This window comes from Lactuca serriola, chromosome 4 (assembly GCF_051521515.1).
Source record: "Lactuca serriola cultivar US96UC23 chromosome 4, Lser_US96UC23_V15, whole genome shotgun sequence".
Taxonomy (NCBI): domain Eukaryota; kingdom Viridiplantae; phylum Streptophyta; class Magnoliopsida; order Asterales; family Asteraceae; genus Lactuca; species Lactuca serriola.
In genome coordinates this window covers 392,398,947-392,421,227 of record NC_136411.1, presented here as the reverse complement: position 1 = coordinate 392,421,227, position 22,281 = coordinate 392,398,947, and the positions used below count along the sequence as shown (strand labels likewise).

General features: G+C 32.4%; 3 protein-coding genes across 3 annotated transcripts; all 3 read right to left on the bottom strand.

The window, feature by feature from the left end:
* Positions 1-1,486: 1,486 nt before the first annotated feature.
* LOC145099873 (uncharacterized) lies at positions 1,487-2,020 on the bottom strand. The gene has a single exon (XM_079037378.1). It carries the CDS (start codon positions 2,018-2,020, stop codon positions 1,487-1,489), a length of 534 nt encoding a protein of 177 aa, XP_078893504.1.
* A 28-nt stretch (positions 2,021-2,048) lies between these two features.
* LOC145099872 (uncharacterized) lies at positions 2,049-2,555 on the bottom strand. Its single transcript, XM_079037377.1, has one exon. The coding sequence runs from the start codon at positions 2,553-2,555 to the stop codon at positions 2,049-2,051; it is 507 nt and encodes a 168-aa protein (XP_078893503.1).
* A 78-nt stretch (positions 2,556-2,633) lies between these two features.
* Positions 2,634-5,791, bottom strand: LOC145099871 (uncharacterized). The gene is made up of 5 exons (XM_079037375.1): positions 5,111-5,791; positions 4,749-4,989; positions 4,030-4,663; positions 3,711-3,885; positions 2,634-3,644 (listed from the first exon to the last, which is right to left on the bottom strand). Exons 1-5 carry the CDS (start codon positions 5,789-5,791, stop codon positions 2,634-2,636), a joined length of 2,742 nt encoding a protein of 913 aa, XP_078893501.1.
* Positions 5,792-22,281: the final 16,490 nt, after the last annotated feature.

Here is a 22,281-nt window from a genome sequence, read left to right as displayed (position 1 = left end):
CCGGAGCACTAGAAGGCTCCGAGAAGAAGAGCTTTCGGCTCAAAAGTTCTGCCCCCGTAGAGACCGGTTCCTAGCCAAATCCCCTTATAAGTAAGTTATGCTTACCCTACTGTAAGTATAACTTATGTTTAAGTTTATTATCGTTATTATGAACTTATAAACTATATATATATATATATATATATATATATATATATATATATATATATATATATATTATAAAATATAATATAAAAATTGTTATCATAATATATTTTAACCGCTCGCAGTACCAGGAATCTGATTTGAAGGGCCGCATAGGGCTGTTGGATTTCAAAAGTGTTATAATGCCAAAATGGTCCTGCCCTCCGGTGTTTCATGTACGGTCCCTGTCTATACATAGTGGTTGAAAAGTATTGTTTAACACTTATAAAACAATATCGCTCATAAATAGTCTCTCTAAAAATTAGACTAAAATCCAGCGGTAATGATACTAGGTTTCGTTGAAGAAAAATAGAATTGTTAGAAGCGAAGAGTTGCCCGAGTTTGGCATCACCACTTTAATAGGTGAGTGCATAGTCCCTTTCATGAACATGATTTTAATACAAATATTAGTTAAAGTATTAAATATATGTTTGTGTGTGAAATATTTGTTATTGCCTGAAATACGTGTTAAAAGCATATGTGATAATATATGATGATTTAGGATACAGAGTAAACCTAAATTAATTAAGAGGAATATTGGATAGTATCACCTTATGAGTTGAGTAAGGTATACACGGAGGGTCGAACTTTAAGATTTGTCATTGATCCGAGAGCATGGATTAGACATAATCATCTGTCCTTAGTCCGAGAGTGTGGAGAGGACATAGTTATTTGTCATTAATCTAGGAGAATGGATTAGACATAGTTAATTGTCCTTAGTCCGAGAGTATGGAGAGTACATAGTTATTTGTCATTAATCTGGGAGCATGGATTAGGCATAGTCAATTGTCCTTAGTCCGAGAGTATGGAATGGACATAGTTATTGATCCGAGAGCATGGATTAGACATACCCTATCCAAGAGTATGGATAAGGTAAAGAGGTAAATTTTACACTAGTCGTTACCCGCACAAAGCGGCGGCGGCGAATAGTTTTTTTCGACAAAATATTTCTTTTACAAAAATGTTATGTTCCAAAAGAAAGTACATGTCAAAGACAATTGAATCCAACTTTGACGCTATTTTTGACACGATACATCAAATAACCGATAAAAATAAACGGTTCAAGCTGACACAAAATATAAATTGTGTAAGTCGTGCAAACAAAAATAATAGAATTGTATAAGAATACATCAAATATGGAAATGTCTAAAAACACATAACTGCTAATACATCATTAATCTCGCAACACTTCTTTATATACCACGTTTGTTGTATAGACTCCATCACCTTTGGAATTTTCGTTAGGCTTCACTAACAATTTTGTATTTCCACGTGAGACCCCTCTGGACAATGCAACATAAAGTTAGCTATGCGAGAATACCGGGTCTGGAAGATAAATACCCACATTCGGAATTGTTTGTCCCTGGGCTTTATTGATTGTCATCGCAAAGCATAATCGAATAGGAAATTGTTTCCTCTTCAGCTTGAATGGGAACAAGTCATCATCAGACGGAGATAGTGGAAGCTTTGGCAAAAATATCCTCTTGCCAGCATGTTGACCAACAACTATTTTTGCATCAATGACATTTTGCTGAAAGCTTTTGCATATCAATCGAGTACCATTACACAATCCATTTGTTGGATCAATATTCTGTAACAGTATGATCGGGCATCCGACTTTCACCCGAAGATAATGAGGGGGTAAACCACTAACAGTGAGCGAGTTCAAGAATTCCAGCGGATAGAATCCATTTTTATCATCTATGGCTTCATCGATACTATAGTAAATTCTCTCTTCTCCATGGAATCGATCAATCAAGTAATCATTAATCTCATCGACACTATCATTTTTTGTGGATAATATTGCCCGCGAGATGATATAATCTGATTCAGACATATTAAATTCCAATCAGGAAAATACTGCATCAATCAAAGCATCCAATGATTTTTTTATCAGTATATGGAATGACCATATCATCAGGGATGCGGATAAAGCTTCCGTCCACTGTTTCTTCAACTCCATCACCGACCCGTAATAGAAAGTTCGAGAACCACAGATCAGTTAGTGCTCTCATATTTATTGTTAACCGCAACTTTATAATCGAAGGCCAAAGAGGTGACATTCGTAGGCTGGAGTCTACAATTTGTGCACGTGTTCCGCGTCTTACAACTGGCAAAACTTGTCTGAAATCGCCTCCCATAACCATTATCTTTCCACCAAAAGGGAGCGCCACTCCAGTGATATCTTGCATTGTCCGATCAACCGCCTCCACCACCTGTCGCTTTATCATCAATGCTTCATCCCATATGATTATTTTTGCAAGCCGAAGTAGTTCAGCAGTATCGCTTTGTTTTTGGATGTTGCAGAATGAGTTATTCTCAGGATTTAGAGGAATTTTTAATCGCAAGTGAGTTGTCCTCCCCCCAGACATGTTATTAGCTGCAACACCCGATGAAGCTGTAGCGAGTGCAATATGACAAAGTTTGCAGATATTAGCAAGTAAAGCTTTCTATAGATATGTTTTCCCCGTTCCACCAGGACCATCTATGAAGAACACTCCCGGACAATCAGTGCACACATGCTTCATGATCTCGTCATACGTATATTTTTGTTCAGGATTCAGAAAATCTTGCGCATGCAAATGGTCAAGTTCCACAACAATAGAGCACTCTTCTTGTACCTCGCAAAAAACTCCCGATTGTAAATTCAACTCTGTATTTATAGCGGGAAGATCAAAATTTTCAAGCTTGTTACTCATAGATTGTAGGAATATGTTGATATATGTGAGGACCATATTCTGCACTCGTTCAACATTGTCGTATTGTCGCCTATAATCTTCTGAGAGAGCATTGTAGTGGGAATTCCACAACTTTCGAACATCTCCAGGATCACAAAAAACCAATATCGTTGCAAACAACCTTCTGAGAGAACTGGGAAATTGAAACAGGGATGCCTCTGCAAGACATTCTGATAAACTATCATCGGTTTCTATTAACCCTCTTTCAAGAGCCGCTTTTCGAAATGTAGGATGTCTTACGTCATTGACTGTGTATAGATCTTCAAAACATGTAGGGCCCCTAATATGACATAATAACACACGTAGGTAGTATCTCTCCCCTTCAGCGGGATTAGCATAAACCAAACGACCTACCGCTGGTGCTTGTTTTCGAGGATTCCATAGACGTGATTGGGTAATCCACGTGAAGTGTTTGGGAAAATCATTGTATAAGTACTTTCTTGCGCACAAGTTCTCTTTATTCATCTTGAAAAATGCGGTCAACATTGATCTCTTATCTTTCTCCTTCTCAACAATGGATGTCATTGTATCAGCATCACTAAATCGAACCAATTGTTGGTTCGGTAGATGCAGTTGCAAAGTGATCACATTAGGGTGGATTTGAGAAAGAGCAAAACTAAAAATTCGCCATGTTGCTTCCGGAGCAGAGACATAACATGCATCTTGAAAACGTTTTATCTCATTAATAAGAACAGGTTGTGCATCTGGATCAATATGGATAACCTATTTGTCATGACCCTTGTAAATACACTTAAAGACATATTTGACGGATGTTGTACTCGAGCAAACCTCTACATTTAAATGGCAGTTGAACATCATCAACAACTTTGGGTTATATGGAACAACCCATCTATTATCCATCATAATACCTTGTTTTTTCACCGCAATTCCAGTATCTCTCCTTCGATAAACAGGATATGCATCCTTTCCTTGCGTCGTAGTTTCATTGAATTGTCGAGGGTATCTAAAACGACATGTTGGTGGATCACCTTACATGCAGGAACATTTTTCGTTTAACGTACCGCAAGGGCCATGGATAATGTGTGCTTTAACCAGATCGTGTAGTATCGGATACTTTGTCGGGTTTGGAATTTCAGCGCACACATACTTGTCATAATGGTCTGCATTGGTGAGCTTCCATTCAGGTGTCATTATCAAGAGAAAATGGGCATGTGGCAAACCACGTTTTTGGAACTCTATTACATAAGCATAGGCACCAACCTCGCCAAGGACGTGCCTCTTGAAGAGTTGTTCCTTAAGATCAAGTAACTTAGCACGAAAAACTCTTGAAACCAAATCCGGTCTATCTTGAGCTGTCTGCGAATGAAGTAACTCATTTTGGATTTCAGGCCAATTTGGATTGCACGTTATTGTAAGGAATATATCAGGTTTCCCGCAATTTTGAACTAAAGCCATAGCATCAAGAAACCGTCCTCGCATGTCACGAGGGCCTCCAATGAAACTTGCAGGCAAAACAACTCGTCGCCTAACCATACTTGGTTGATCCTCCCCGTCATTGATACAATCCACAACACCTTGGTATAACTCCGCTCTTATTTTGGATTGGCTTTTTCTACAAAATTCCAAACGCGAAGTCTCAATCTTGATGTAGATATCTACCACAAATTGTTGGAACAATCTTCCTCCTAACATAATTAAGTTCAAGTTTGAACGAATCTGCAACTTATAACAGTAGTACTCCCGCATACTTACAGTTTTCCTACCGGTTCTTCCATCAGTCTCTACACAATGTTGACGATGAAAATATTATATCAATGTGCATGTTTGTGGAGCAAAAACGATATTAAAAATTATGGCTATGCGTACCTTCTAGATCTTCCTCGATGATTTCGGTATCATTAACAATCTCATTGATCGAAACTCCTTGTCTTGGTATTTTATAATGCCATCCAGGCTCACCATTTGGGAAGAATAGAGGATAAGACAATGAATCATAACATGCCCAATAAGACTGAATTGTTGATGGTTTTTCAGACCTCCCATAAACTATAATACTTCTTTTATACGCGGTTATGTTGTCATTACCTTCAACCCAAATACCAGCAACCTGTGAAAGTATATTATTGAAAAAATATGATTGAATCTGGCATGTAAAATGCATGGGTATATTTAATACGTGAAATGTTTCATTTCATTAAAAAAAAGTGTGTACATAATTAATTTCAAACCTCAGATGTGGTTGGCCGATTGTACACTCTCTGGTCTAGTTCTATCGATGCATTTAAAGTGACTCTGTAATTGTCGAGCGGTCCTAAATCAGCAAGCCTACAGAATGTTGCAACGTATGGGTTTGTAGCAAGAACGCGAGTCAAAATTTCAACAATTGGTTTATCAAGATTTTTCCATTGTAGTCTATGTAACATCTCAGCTTCAGCATCATAAAAATACAATTGTAAGTACTTAGGTTCATCCTTCTTCCTTGGAACTAACTGATCGATTCTATGGTATATTCCTCCATTCACACAAAAAGTGTATACTCCAGATGTCATGTTAGCCATTGATTTATCCACATCTACACCCATTGATGCAAATGAAAAGTTGGTGTTGTACGCACGTATATTTTTTCTAAACAATTTGCCTAATTCGGTTTCTGCAGTGAAAAGACTGTGCAATTCGTTATGAATAAAGGAATCTGCCAACTTTGTCTTCCCATTCATGCAACAAAAACCAGGAGATTCAAACTGCAATCGTTTTGCTCCACAATATTTGCATATGTCATTGAACTTCACCACACGATGTTTTTTACGGATACCGGCAAAAACAAAAGCATATGGATCCTCTGGAACGCCACCATCTTGTACCGATGGAGTGGCATTACCATGGGTACAACCTTGTGGATCTTTAGACATTTGATTCAAATAAAAAAAATATAAATATAAGATTAATTCAGGTACATAATAAAAGTATTAAGAATGAAATAAAAATTAACAAATATAAATAAATTATAAAGAAATAAATATTAACTTGTTGATGTCGAAATTTGACTTAGCAATTCATCTCGTACTGACGGATTGATATTGATCTCGGTTCTAGGAGATGCATTCGTAGTATCCATTAAACTTCTATCTACGGTAGTCATATTAGTCAAATATGTTGTGTTTTGACTATTTCCTTCTTCGTTAGATATTCATCTCATTTTGTTTTTCTCTTTTCGTCGTTCGTAACATGCCTTATTTATATGCTTTTCTTTTTTCTGCAACAATTTTTTTATATGAAAAATATGTAATGATGAAATACTAATAACGATTGTACGTACGAAGCATACCTTTTGTATGTTCTGTATCAACTTGAATAACATTATTATGTTTATTTTCTTTGCATCAAACCTCATTGCAAACTGTAAAACCGACAACAAAAAATAATAAATACTTTATTTTTTCATGACAAATTCTATAAAGACTATTATTTATATATGAAATTTATTACTGTATTAATTGAGCATAAATAGAATATATGATATTGAACATTTATTATTAAATCTATAATTGGAAAGATAAAATGTAAAATGATTGAATTTGATATTCTCTTAATGACAACAACTGAACACATTAGAAAAACATATTTATATCCGACACACAAATAGTAGAAATGAAACTCCTTAAATAGATAGTATTGACTTCATTTTGTTTTAAAAAAAAGAAAAATCATATTGAATCGTAGGTAAACTGAATGTACTTTGCTAGTTATTGCAAGACATAGCCATATACTTTGAGTTTTGAATAAAAATAAAAATAAATTACAAAAATCATAAACAAACCAGTGTTAGTTAAAAAACAAACATTGTAGTTATTGCATTATCCAGTCAAATGGAAAGCACATTGTGTAATTGATTATTTTAGTTTTTTGGGAATTAAATGTTATTAGTACAATGATAATCGGAATTAGTATCAACTTTATTATTATGTTTATTTCCTTCTCATCAAACATCATCGCAAGCTCTTCTAATTGACAATATAATAATAAGTACATATACTTTTATAACAACATTTGGTAAAAATTGTCAAACAAAGAAAGTAAAATTTATAATCTTAAAACGCACCAAAAATCCATATCACAAAATCCGCAAACAAATAAATACCAAAAAAACTATAAAAACAAATAAAAACCTTAAATCCTGCAAACAAATAACTACCACATACGACACATACAAATAACAATGGAAAAATTAAATATTTTCCCTATCTCTCATTCGAATCCTATCAGCTTCTGGCATTCTTGGATCTAGCGTGATATCAGTTAATGCAGTTGAAACCAAAATATTATCTGTATGGACATGTATTAAACAGTTAATAAGATATACTGAAATAATTTATTTATAAATAATTGAAACTATATATAATGTAGCACAGTTAACTTACAAATATTTTGGTGGACCAATTTAACCCTAGAGACATAAATTATGGATTGATTGATAATTACAAGATACATTTGTATCATAAGGCTCATCGGTACGTGATTGAACATCAACTTTATTGTATGCCCCCTATTCATTCAAACTAAATTTTGTTAAAACACACAATAATAATAATAATAATAATAATAATAATAATAATAATAATAATAATAATAATAATAATAATAATTGGTTAATGCATTTAAAGAAAATACATTATATTAGCATACTATTAATATTTTTATATATATTTATATCTACATATAATCTTACATCTCATTTTGGATAAATAGTTCAAATGCATAGAATGACCTCATTCGTCTTCCCCATACGATTTTTCCAACGACATCTACAATGCACCAAATTTAGTATTATTTAATTTGTCGTGTGAAATATATAAAAAACAATATATATATATATATATATATATATATATATATATATATATATAATCAAATATAGAAATGCACCTATCAACATTCTTCGACGGCTAAAATCTATTGTGAGACTTGTGATAGAAGAACACAACGGATAAATTGGAAATGAATTGGCGATATCATTTACCAAGAGAGTAAAAATGGTGTTACTCTTTATCAATATACCCCACTCACCAAAGAAAATTTTATAATGTTGATATCTTGGGTGGTCTTTGTAAAAATGATCCATTCGGAAATGTTTTAAGGAGATAACGTGTCCAACCAAATTCATGTTCAAAATTGACCTCAAAACCCGTGGGACAATTGCAATCATTTTGTCTCTCTAAGATATGTAATACAATAACAATATGTGAACTATAAATAGAACATTAAACAAATAATGTCATATTCATTTTATTGTATTAATACTTACGTTGCGATCAAGCAGCCAAATAAGAAGTCTCTCATGTTCAACGTCGTCCCACACAAACAAAACTCGAACAACTAGTATGTTCCACCATACGTGAACGTGTCGTAATGCAGAAAAATCTCGAACAGTGGTATGACCATCCATTACTAAAATTTTCATGTCAGTATGAAATACAAATATGTATTGTTTTGTATAATTTGTTTTAACCATATAAACATTTTTATAAATTATTCTTTTTATGTAATAATAAAAAAAATAATGTTTATTTAAAAGCCTAATTTTTTTTAATGTTTATGTGAAATATTTTAAATATTCACATTACATTATTATATTTAATTTAATGTAAGAATATAAAAAAAAACCTTCATATAATACGTTTCAAAACTGTTTTTCCCTTAATATATATATATATATATATATATATATATATATATATATATATATATATATATATATATTTACTATCTTATAAAAGAAATCTCACTATTTCTAAAAATAGATTGAATATAATAATATTATTATTTTAAGACGTTCAAATCATTAAGCTAATAGTACAAGTGGTTATCAATAAAATAATATTAAATTTTAACATGTGTTTTGAATCCTTATATTTCTCAACAAATTCTATCTCCTTCCCTGAATTTCGGATAATTCAAAATTTGAAACCATCAGAAATACATGTTGATTCAAATATCCCTCCTGCAGATGGCTCTTTCTTAACAGGTTTTTATTTTAATCCTTACTTGTAATTGATTTCATCATTTTTAACTTTTTGTATTTTTATCTTATAAATATATTGGGTGAAGGCTTTATTATATCAGGTTTGTTCCTAAAAAGGTTTTTACTATGTTTCTTTAATGTGTTGGCTTTGCAGGTTCAAAGAACTCAACCAAGAGGGCCAGTTAGAGCATTGTATTATCATTAATTTGTATATTTTGGCATCTTACTTTTGCAATAAAGAACGGTTAAACATAATATTTGACATGATTAAGATAGTTTGTATATTTTTCATCTTGTTTAGTCTAAAAATGAAACATTTTTCATCATTGGTCCTTATACTATCAAGTTTCATCACATGGACTTCCTGATTACGGTGATTATTGTCCTTATTATAAGGTTCTATATAGATTTTGTTCAATATTTTAAGGTTTCGAGAACCTAAATAAAAATGTTTTAATTTGTGACCAAACTTGGTTTAGAATCACAATGAACAAGTTGACACTTGAGTATTTTGGCCTTCTCAAAGGCCTATTTATCGACTTTTGAATCACAACACCTGATATTTTAAAGGTTTATTTTTATAAACTATTATTTATATATTTTAGGATTTTACTTAGTAGGACATTAAATTAATAAAGGAATTAAGGAAAACGAAAAAAAAGGGACGATAAACAGTACAAGTGGTTTGGGTACGTATAAATGGAAGTAATAACCATTTAGGGTGTGTTTGGCAAAAAAAACTTATTGCTTATTAGTTTATTAGCTTATAAGTTAATAAGTAAGTGTAGGGTAACTTATGAAAAAATGACGTATTAGAGGTTGCCCACCGGAATAAGTTATTTTAATCCAAACACTTTTTTAACTTATAGTGATGTGGAACCTAATAAGTTGTTTTAAAAAACCTTAGCCAAACACCCCTTTAATATGGTATGGTAATGCTCTTGAAAAATAGATGTCATTTAATATTCATTTCTCGAAGTGAACGCAAAATGATTTTAACTCTAAAAAGATCAAATTATTCGCCGCCCGCTACTTTGCGCGGGTAGACGGCTAGTATATATATATATATATATATATATATATATATATATATATATATATATTAATTATTGTTTCTATACATACGTTAATTAGTGAAGGCGTGAATGTTTACCATTCATTATTTTTTTTGATAATAATATAGGGTAATGTTATAACACTCTCTTATCTTCTACTAAACCCTAAATTGCTTTTTCAATTCTTACAGCCAACATAACCCAAAATTGCTTTTTCAAGTCGACATTCAGAAAGGGGAATACGAAATGAACCGACACATGAATTAAACACAACCATTTGTGTAACACTCTAAAAATTTCAACCATTTTAACTTTTCAAAAACAACCCGGTTTCATAAAGTTATTACAAAAATGTTTTCAATACAATTATTATCAGAGTCTTCCCAGAACCACATCATAAAACATAATCATGAGGAGCGGTACGATCACGCCTTTGTCTTGCCATGGTCTCCTGAAGAACATGAAAAACATTAAACCACAACTGTAAGCTCGAAAGCTTAGTGAGATACCCCCAAAATACCAACCACATATACCATACACGCACAACATGCCATATCATAACAGAACACAGAACAGCCATGCACTTCGGGTCTACTGTGTGACTGGTCCACCGAACCGAGCCTTCAATCCACCTGGTCCATTCTCTGAGTCTACAGTATGACTGGTCCGCCCGCACTGGGCCTTCAGTCGGTCTGGTCCACTCTCCGAGCCTCGGCACGTCTGATCCGCCCTCTTGGGGCCTACAGCCTATCTGGACCGCTCGCTGGGCCTTCAGGTTAACCGGTTCGCCCTTGGTATGTTGGCCTACAGCACAAAGCAGGACCTGCCTCAACCCAACCCCAGTCCAACAACCATGTGCACATAAACATTCAATCGTATAACAATTCACATCCAATAAAACCGATCTAGCAGATCACATAACATAACATCATCCTAACCAGGATACCGACCTAACCGGTCACTAGCATAACATCATCCTATATACCAGGATTCCGACCTTAACCAGGTCTCTAACATATACCATCCTAACTACCAGGATGCAAACATAGAAAAGCAATAACATAACAACGATACCCAGATTACAATCCGATAAAGGGACGACCTTGGTTCCGTAGACCATGTCGATATAGTGAGGATAACTCACCTGCAACTGATGATTGAAGAGATAAGACCAAGCTGCTTCGACCACTGACACGATCTCCACCACTAGCCAACACCAAAACACTGAACTCAAAACAAATGCTAACAATTACCAAAATTCCCCTGGAAGTCAACTGGTCAACCCTTGGTCAAAGTCAAAGTCAAGGTCAACCTCTTGACTGACTCTACTCGCCGACTCAACCCGCTGACTCGTCGAGTCCCCATGCTCAGAACTCCCAATCTGCGACTCAACTCGCCGAGTCGCCCCAAGACTCGCCGAGTCCAACAAACTCTGAGTCCTTTCTCACTCAACTCACTGAGTCCTCCCTTGACTCACCGATTCACAGCTTAACCAGAAAAAGGTTAGGACCTCACGACCAGACTCGCCGAGTCCAAGGCTATCTTTAACCAACTCGCCGAGTTGTTCTTCCAACTCGTCGAGTTCCTGCCTATCTTCATGCAACTCGCCGAATACACCCTTGTGACTCGCCGAGTACCTCTAAGTCTTAACCCATACAGAGGCTTTCCAGGCCATGCAGATGATCCAAACCATAGATCTACCCTTCTACAACCCATCCATCACGTAAAGTGGCAAACTTTACGTGAATCCAAAGAGATCTAAGCATATAACACTCTCGGGTTAGGGTTTGGGACAAGATGGCTTCACCAATCACTCAAGAACAGGGACTTTAATGCACTCTAGACCTTCTCCATTCCAGATCTGAGGTAGCAACCTCAGATCTAACTTCCACACTCAAAATATCACAAGCTATGCCTTCCCAAAACTCCAAAATGATGAATATAGATGAATAATAGCCCAAGCAACGAAATAATACCTCAAAAGAAAGCTCCAACAGAAGAGAAATCCAAATCCTTGCAAAGCCCCTTGCTCCAAGCCTCTTATCTCTCCAAGATCTCTTCCACAACACTTCTCCAAGGTTCAAAAGCTCTCAAACTCACTCACAAACGCACATTAGGGTTTCATGGACTTCAAGGGAGAGTAAGGAGGCTGGGGAGAGGGTATAATGTCCTTTATATAGGGCTCAACCCCCGAAATTAGGGTTTTCTCCACACAGCACCAACTCGCCGAGTCCAGCCGCCGATTCGCCGAGTTGGCCACTTAACACGCGACCAGAATCGCGACCCTACTCGCCGAGTCCACCCATGGACTCGCCGAGCTGTCCATTCACATTTTCACTTTGAACCCTAAACTTGCACTCCTGAACTCGGGATGTTACAATTTGAATCGACGAAACTCTTCATCTCTCTCTCTTGCCTCATTTGTATAAATCAATGATGCCATAAGACCATATTTTCTCTATTACTCTCGTTATGCCCTAAAATCATATCTGCAGATCTGGTTATGCTTTCTACAAATTGAGAGATGCATTCATCAATTACATCTCGATGCTCTCGACTGAGGGTTTTATGGCTTTAAGTGTCGGCTTTAATTCATGATTACGAGCGATATGTCGAGGGATCAAAAGAGGATCATTGGTCCGATAGTTACATGGAGATGCAACAAAGGTAACTAAATTTATGAAGTTGTTTAAATGTAAATTTATTGTTCTTTAGCTTTGTGGATTTTATGGTGATTTTGTTTTTATAAATTAAGGATGGAATTGGAGTATGGATTATTCTATTATATAAAATCATGTTACCAATCATAATACATACATATATATTACGTACAGTATGTTTAATATTTCTATTATATATGATTTTTTCAGGGAGAATCATCAACTTGGTAAGGGTAGAAACTAACTGCAACAAAGCTACGTTTACAAGTAAGTGTTATTTTCATGGTTTCAAAAAGTAAATCCTAAATTTCTTAGTCAATCAGATATGCTTAATTAACTAATAGTATAATAACAATAATATTGCTTAATCTTTGTGTAACTACTACATAAACTCAATAGAAATTACAAGCAATTATGCTTTCTTCATTGCTAATACATATTACTTTAGTAACATATAATCTAATGGAAAAGAAACATACCTTTTTTTAATGCCTGTAGAATAGATTGTTGTTAAGAAGCCCTATTGTTTATGCATGTAGAACGAAAAACACAGTTAATGAATATTTTGTATACATGAGTAAGTAAAAAATATAGTTTAAGAATATGGAAGACATACGTATGTGCAGACTGTGGAAATGGTGAGGGTGTTCTCTCTTTATCTGAATTGCGAAATTTGTTTGTCAATGACAGACTATAATGCATCTACGATATGGATAGTATAAATATACAATATAATATTATATGTTTAAAGTTTGTTATGAATAGATAAGATGCAATTCATATATATGTGCATGAATATTCAAATATTGTTTTGAAAATTCATCATCTATTTGGATATACATTATCCTTTTATCTAATAAATAATCAAAATTTCTGTATTAATTTAACAAAAAATCAATTTTCATTTTTTAGCTGTTTAACATTGAAATGCATGATGCTTTCTGAAATAACAATATTGTTTGGTAACAAAAGCTACTTGTAATTAACCTGAAAATATGTTATTTTCATTTTCTAATGACCTACTTACTGTTACACCAACGTCATTTATCTACAACTCAATATGAGTAGAACATTTTATCAATATAACCATTTTAGATATAACAGATGAATTTGACCACCAATTTTTTTTTTAAACGCCATTAAAGATAACTCTCTATTGTGGTAATGATTTAATTTGTGTAATATAACATGAAAATAATATCATACTTTCATTTTTTTCTGTATATAATTTACTTTTAGAAATCACAGAATCCTACTTTCATTTTTTTCTATTACCAAATTCTACTTTCAGTGTTTTATGCAATTAGACGTTGTCCTTTAAAAAATGTTAATATTTTATATAAAAAATAAAAGTTTGATTCTATAATAAGCTATCATATATCACAATATCCTACTCTAAATTCATCTTGAATAAATATGTTTCCAAACATATCTGATTATAAGAATTTGAATGTACTTGAATAGTTATTGCTATAATTAGCAATTTACTTCGGGTTTTAGATAAAAATAAAAAATAATTGCAAAAAATTGATATTAACAAGTGTCAAATAAAAAAAAATACATTGTTACTTATTGCGTTGTCTTACATTTATTGGATTGTCCGCCCAAATGGTTAGTACAATGCTATTTTGCATCCCTTTATTATGATATCCTAATCATTTTTTTATTGCAGATGGTACTTGCCAACAAATATGATTACCCATAAATAGTTTTGCTGAGTATTAAGAGGAGATACTTCTTTTATTTGACCAACAAATAACACAAATAAAGATCCATAAATAAAAAGTATAGTTGTTCATTTTGGTTTAAATTTAATTCCAAACAGTTTGTTATTTAATATTTTTTTTATTGCACGTGGTACTTGCCAACAAATATAACTACCCATAAATAGTTTTGTTGAGTATTAAGAGGAGATACTTCTTTTATTTGACCAACAAATAACACAAATAAAGATCCATAAATAAAAAGTATAGTTGTTCATTTTGGTTTAAAATTAATTCCTAACAGTTTGTTATTTAATATTTTTTTAAAATAGTAAATGTCATTAAAAAAAGAACCTGCTCCATAACCATTAGAATTCTGAAAAATCAATAAAAAACAACCTAAAACTTAAACAAAAACAATCCTAAGAAAAAAGACCCTAAAATGAGACACTAAGAAGAAAACTCTAATAAATAAAATACTTAGGTGTCCATGACTACATCATCTTCACCCCATAACAACATGATTTTCACTATCTTCCTCGTCATGAAGCTGATGAAATCTGTTTTGTTTATGAATTGTGACACGGGGCCTCTTGGTTGGTCAGGTTGATGTTGTTAATGCTGTTGAATCTGCTGTATCAGTTGTTTCCACAGCTTCAACATCCAACTCTTGATCTTCAAAACTTAGAAGATCAACAACCTCATTCCATTTCCAGGTTTCCAACGCTCTCTGTCTTTTCTTTGTTTTTCGACCTTAAATTGTTGAAGCTTTTCTTGAACAGTTTCTTGTTGTTGCTTCTTGTTATCATTGCTAAAGTTTTGGATTATGGCTGATTGTGTATGATAAAATTAGTCTTAATTACAACAAAACAAATGAAAAAGAAAAAAAATATATACGAGAACATACCTTCTTGAAAGCTTGACATTTCTCGTCACAATCTACTTTTACAGTAGCGTACTTGGCTATTTATTGTAGTAGAATTAGTACCCATGTGTCAATATTTTCCCGCTCAAACTAAATTCTATCCCAAAATATAAGGAACCAACTTATATAATCATTTAAAATCGGTATTATCTTTACAGCCATCAATATTAAAAAAAAGATTAATTGGAAAGATAAAATTTAAAAGGGTTAAATTAAAATTAATAATGTTATTTAAGTCATTATTAAATAGAAAATCTTCCAGGTTGTCAATAATTTCCCGTTAAAAAAATTCTTTTCTGAGAAAAAATAAGTATTTAACTTATTGAGTAAATTACACGAATGACCCCTGTGGTTTGGGGTAATTTGCACGTTTGGTCCCTAACTTATTTTTTTAACTTAAAAGGTTCCTATAGTTTGTTTTTATTGCGTGTTTGGTCCCTGTCTCACCTAAAAAGACTATTTTTCCATTGATTTTTTAATTTATTTAAATAAGATGTGGTAGGCATAAAATAAAAAATCAAAGGCAAAATAGTCTTTTTAGGTGAGACAGGGACTAAGAACGCAACAAAAACAAACAATTGGGACTTTTCAAGTTAAAAAATATCTTAGGGACCAAATATGGAAATTACCCCAAACCATAGGGACCATTCGTGTAATTTACTCTAACTTATTTGATATTTTAATAACGAAAATGACTCTACAGGTATCAATATGTTAAAAACATAATCTATAATTAGAAAGATAAAATGTAAAATGGTTGAATTCTATATTTTGTTAATCACAACAACAACTGAACACATTAAAGCAGCATATTGAAATTCATTTTGGTTTTAAAAACGAAAAATTATATTGAATTGTAGGCAAATTGAATGTACTTTGGTGGTTATTGCAAGACATAGACATGTACTTTGAGTTTTGGGTAAAAATAAAAATAAATTACAAAAATCAGAAACAAATAAGTGTCGGTTAAAAAACAAACATTGATAGTTATTGTATTATCCACCCAAATGGAAAGTATATTGTTATTTATTAATTCTTTAGTTTAGTAGCTATTCGTATTTTTATTGCTCATTAGCGGAGCTTTATAAGGGCTGGTATTTTAGTTATAAACAACCCTCATACTTTCATTTTATACATTTTTGGCCCAAAATTATAAAATTTTGGCTGTGGCCCCCCTGCTTACCAAATTTTTTATATATTATATTTCCGGCCCCCCCGAAGCAAACGTTGAAGCTCCGCCCCTGTTATTGCTGGAGGTATTTGACAACAGAAGTGATTACTTAACTGTAATCACCGGGATATGAAGGAATGAGATCAGATTTGTTGAGGATTATAAGGAGGTATTGCTTTGTTTTGACCAAGACATAGCACAAATGAAGTCCCACAAATATATAGTATAGTAGTTCATTTCGGTTATCAGTAAATACAAGATTGAATTTTAGGGAAATTGAATGTACATAGACAGTTGCGTTGACTTTGTTTTTTGGATAAAAAATTGCAAAAAACAGAAACAAACAAGTGTCAATGTTAGTAGTAATATATTTTAGTAGCTAATCACTTTCAATTGCAGGCGATATTTACCAAAGGATATGATTACTTAACTGTTATGACCCGAATATGAGAGAATGAGATCTGATTTGATGAAGATTACAAGGAGGTACTACTCTTTATGCTATATACAACTGCATAATTTTATAATAAAAAATATTACTTTTCTGGACAAATCGATCTTTATCAGCTTAACCAACTTCCGGGCACCTTTTGGAATAAGATTAAAAAATCACTCATAGTTTTTTACAAACCAAACATCCCATAAACCAAAAAATGTCAATCTTATTTTAAACAATCTACTGAAATACTAAAACATAAAAAATCCCTTCTCTTAGGTGTCTTTAACTGCATCATTCTCAACCAAGAATTTGCTGATTTTTCGGTTTCTCTTAATTGGTGGTGATAATGTTGTTGGTGTTGTTGAATCAGCTGTATCAGCTGTTTCTGTAGCTTTATCATCCAATGGTTGATCTTTGGAACTCAAAACATCAATAACTTCATCCCATTTCTAGTTTTCTAATGCTCTCTTTCTTTTCCTCTGTCTCTCCATAATCCATTGATTCAGCATGTATTGAACACATTCCACTTGTTCGTGAACCTCATCATCGGTTAAAATTTTCATTCTAGCTGATTTGTACATTAATATTAGAATCAATAGTTATGGAACATATATAAAATGAAATGAAAGAAAAATTATTAAGTAATACATTGATGACTGCTGGATTTTGGTATAAAAATTCTCTTTTACCTCTTATTTTGTCTTCTTTATTAGGATCAAACAAATCACTATCAGTGTTTGAAGTACCGTGCTTAATAAAGATAGAATCAACAATTATACAACATATATAAAATGAAATGAAAGAAAAATTATTAAATAATACATTGATGACTGCTGGATTTTGGTATAAAAATTCTCTTTCTACCCCTTATTTTATTTTCTTTATTAGGATCAAACAAATCACTATCAGTGTTTGAAGTACAGTGCTTAATAAAGATAGAAGTACAATGCAATAATCAGGTAGACGTTTGAAGTATAATTCATGTGTTTGCAGCCATGGTGGAATCCCCATCTTTTATTAAAACCAATTTATAGATCTAAGCTTGAAAAAACAATTTTTTTATAATAATTTCAAGTAATTGAGTTTAAGTTTTTATGAATGTACCCGTAGATGTGAGGAACTAATTAAGCTTTTAGTACCAGCCCTAGTAATGTTTTGATCTGCAGGTCAAAGACTTTTCAGGAAATAAAATTAATGTTCGATCGTCATTTTAATATAGATTTTCATTTTTTCTGAAAAGATGATTGTAATGATTGTATATGTACCATATGATTCTACAATCTTGAAGGCTGTTGGCAACTGTTGGTGATGATCGATATTGTCCAGAGAAGAAAGTTGTATCTTTTTGATCTGCTTTTAGTACCAGCCGTAATAATGTTTTGATCTGCAGGTAAAAGACTTTTCAAGAAATAAAATTAATTTTTGATCGTCATTTTAATATAGATTTTGATTTTTTTCTGAAAAGATGATTGTAATGATTGTATATGTACCATATGATTATGCAATCTTGAAGGTTGTTGGCAACTGTTGGTGATGATCGATATTGTCTAGAGAAGAAAGTTGTATCTTTTTGTTCTGCTTGTAAAAGTCGTGAGCAGGTTGCTAGTGTTGATGATCGATTTTTTCCACAAAAGAAAGGAAGAAAGCATAGATAACGCCAAGAGGAAACTTGAGCCTTTTTTTTTCTCTTTTTCACAGTGTACAATTTATAATGCATGATTTGCTTAGATCCAAGAAAAAAGGACTGAAAACTTATCCCTAAAAGGAACTGGTATATGGGCCACGTGACAACTTTTAATTTATATTTCAAAACTTATGTTGACTCATTCTAGTCAAAAATATGATTTTTTTAAATTTTAAATCCTCTATATTGGGTAAGATAAGATATATGTTTGAATGTTTCAATATTAAATTTACATTTGTACTTAATGCATTGTATTTTGTAATTTGTTGATAAATGTTTGTACATTGAGCTTAAAGGTTTGGTCTTAAATCTATTTTTAGAAATAGTAAGGTTTGTATAATAAGATAGTGTGTGTGTGTATATATATATATATATATATATATATATATATATATATATATATATATATATATATATATATATATATATATATATGATATAACATTGTGGGATTGAAATCCCTATGTACTCACCAGGTTTCCCAACCTGACCCACTCAGTTTATTTGTATCACAGGTGTCGATATGAAGCAACATTACACTAAGAGATTAATGGAGATGTGAATCACTAGTGTAAATGAATGTAAGGTCTGTTTATGCTTATGTTTCTGTATTGACGATGACAAACCAAAGTTTTAATATAAACAAAATACATTTCTTTGAAAATGCTTTAATAAAATATTTATCATGTTTTCTGGGAGCCCGCAATATTATTCTTTAAAATGAATACTCTGATTTTCAAATAAGCATAAATAAAAATTTTAAAATAACCGTGAATTTAGGGATGTCACACATCTACTAGAAGATATCTATATTGATTAACTTGGAGGTTTTCTTAATCCATGTTATCCTAACAAAATGTGTAGAGCTAGAAATCCACTTGTGGATATAAAGCAAACATATCAATGTTGCAATCATCATTTTAATGTAAAACCACAAGGTATGTTTTATATCAAAATGAATAGAACATGTGTGTTTACTAAGAACTAGTGGGAGTATAGCGAAATTCCTAATCTTGTATGAATGAGACATACATTCTGACTAAGCAAGGTCGTTTTCACCTTGACTCGGAAAGTGTTTATAAAATGAAAGACTTAGGAACGAGAAGATACATTCTTGGAATGTGAAATCTATAAAAGATAAATAAAATGAATGTTAAAAGTTTCATGTCCTTATACATATATTGGGAATATCTTGAAAGGGATCAAGACACAAGATTCTTTTGGAGAATTCTTGGCATTGTCATATGGTACCATTTTGAGCCAGCCTCAAAAGTACATAGCTCATAGGTTTGAACTAGATGAAATGATTTATATTCTATTTGCTTGGCAAATGAATTCATCATTTACACCATATTATGCATAGGACATGGTATTTGATCATGTTGTAAGCATGTCATAGGATGTTAATTGAATACATGGTTAAGTCACTGGATGACTAAGAGAGCATTATAAGAGTACTTTACAAGAACTAAGAGAATGTATATGAGACAATCAGTTTAGAAAGGATCTTTATGGAAAGAGATACACAAGATGTTAATTTCTAAACATATATAAATAATTATGAATTATAATTGGATTTTTGACTTCATTATGGAATGAAGGGTAACTCTTGTTGGAATGAGGTCCAAGCAAAATATAATGAAACAATCTACTACAAAATAAGAATATACTTCTTTAGAAGTTGAATTCAAATATGATTGGATGAATGGGATCATTGAAAAACTATGTTGATTTTTGTCATTCAAGGATCACATAGAAATCTTTGTGACTTCGATATCATACTTAATCAAGCTAAGAGACTCTATGCCAAGAAAGAACACCAATCATATTTTCCAAGATATTTAACTATACTTAGAGTAAAGTTAAGTATAGAGATGATAGTATTCACAGAATTCACACAAATTAAATTTTGTCTGATCCATTGATAAAGTCATTCTTTTGAGCTAAGTTTGAATGGTCACACTTCAGCTGTAAGACTTTATTATTCTAGAAATGGTTTTTTGATTTGGATTTAGTATTTGGATATTGGAACACTATAACAACTATTAGATAATGTCATGATATATTGGGATATAGTCATCACATTAATACTTGTTGTGTTCTATGTTAACATGTTTAATCCATGAATAATGTTATTATTCTAAAAGTTCATAGTCGGTTATAATTGTGTGAGCAATTATAAAGTAAGACTAATATGAATTGGATTGGTTGACTCTCATTATATGAAAGTAGGCAAATGGTTGTAACCAAGCTTCATAGGTACTTGTTAATGTTAGAGAACTAGTACTGAACTGACCCGCATCAAGATCATCTCATGGATCACTATCATGAATGATACTTGATTAAAAGGTACTATCTTTGTATCCTTAACACTTGAGATACATAGTGGGACTTAAGTGTAGGGAGTACTATGATTTGATATGGTCAAATGTTGTTCCTTAACCGGGCTGTTATAAAAGCCCTTTTCAGGTATAGTGTGAACTATGCAAGAGGCTTATGTAGTCAAGATGGGATTGGTTCCTCTTATGTGTTGAGAGTTAGACATATAAGGCACCTTACCAAAAATTGAACAACTAATGAGATTGATCGCGATCCGTATCTCATGCTCAACATGATGTCTGTAGCAAAGGGATAACTGATAAACTTACCTTATACACCAACTGTAGCCTTGGGTTTTTGGGAATTGGGCATTGATAGAATGACACAAAGTCGTATGTTGATGGGGGCAGTGAAATGTTGATAGACATTCACCACTGCCTATATCAGTCTAATATGAGTCTTGCGCAAGTGGGAGATTGAAAGATTTAGTATGCTGAAGAGTTATATTAAAGTGATATTGCTAATTAACATATGATACTAATGGGTCACACTAACAACAACTTGATATAATTGATTATTTATTAGAAATTGATTTTAATAAATATTCAATAAAAACTCTTATAATTAAATTGGAAATTATTTATTTCATGGAAATAATAATTTTCATTAGCAAGTAACATTACATAATTCATATGGTATGAATTAATAATTCATGTACAACATTTTGGACTAGGTAAGCCTTTTGTCTTTCAGCAAAAGACAAAGTTTATATCTTATAAACTTTGAGTCTATAAAATATAAACTTCTTCTTCTCTTTTTCTCCATGCTGGACAAAAATGAGAGTGACATAAAGAGGTATGTCTTTCTTCTTAGTTTAATCAAAAGAATAAAGCATGGTGCATGCATGGGACAAGCATGTCTAAAGTTCTTATTGGTTAAATATCTTTAGATCAAGTGTATGCTTTAAATAGCTAAAGTCTTGCATTCTTTTGGTTGTTCCTTTCTTGCAATTGTCAAGAGCACCTTAGGGCTCTCTCCATCTCTTCTTTGCTTTGAATATTGAAGAAATATTACTTGAATTTTTCTCTCTTTGAACCATACTTGGTTTGGTTCAAAGCTTAAGAGTTTTATACAAAGAACTAGCATTCTACATCAAGTTGAGTCATTGTTGGTGTCTCAGAGGTTCCACATTCTTCATCAACTTCCAAGCCTCCCAAGATGACTCAAAGAACAACAAAGGTTGTTATTTCTTCATCCTTTCTTTGGTTGGTGTTTTAATCTTTCTATAACTTGCAAGAAGATCCTTGGTGAGTATAAAATGTTTATGTTATGTTCTGAATTTAAAGTCTTCCATTTTCCATATTTTCTAGTTTATGAAACTATTTTGAACTAAAACCCAACAAAAACTAGTTTTTACTTTTACC

Bases quoted from the DNA above. Each gene is read 5' to 3' on its own strand.
- LOC145099871 (XM_079037375.1), bottom strand. From the start codon at position 5,791: ATGTCTAAAGATCCACAAGGTTGTACCCATGGTAATGCCACTCCATCG. The intron at 3,886-4,029 runs GTATGTGTGCGC...ATGTCGTTTTAG, and splicing joins AATGCAGACCATTATGACAA to ATACCCTCGACAATTCAATG. The intron at 3,645-3,710 runs GTTTGCTCGAGT...CATGACAAATAG, and splicing joins ACTGCCATTTAAATGTAGAG to GTTATCCATATTGATCCAGA.
- LOC145099873 (XM_079037378.1), bottom strand. From the start codon at position 2,020: ATGTCTGAATCAGATTATATCATCTCGCGGGCAATATTATCCACAAAA.
- LOC145099872 (XM_079037377.1), bottom strand. From the start codon at position 2,555: ATGTCTGGGGGGAGGACAACTCACTTGCGATTAAAAATTCCTCTAAAT.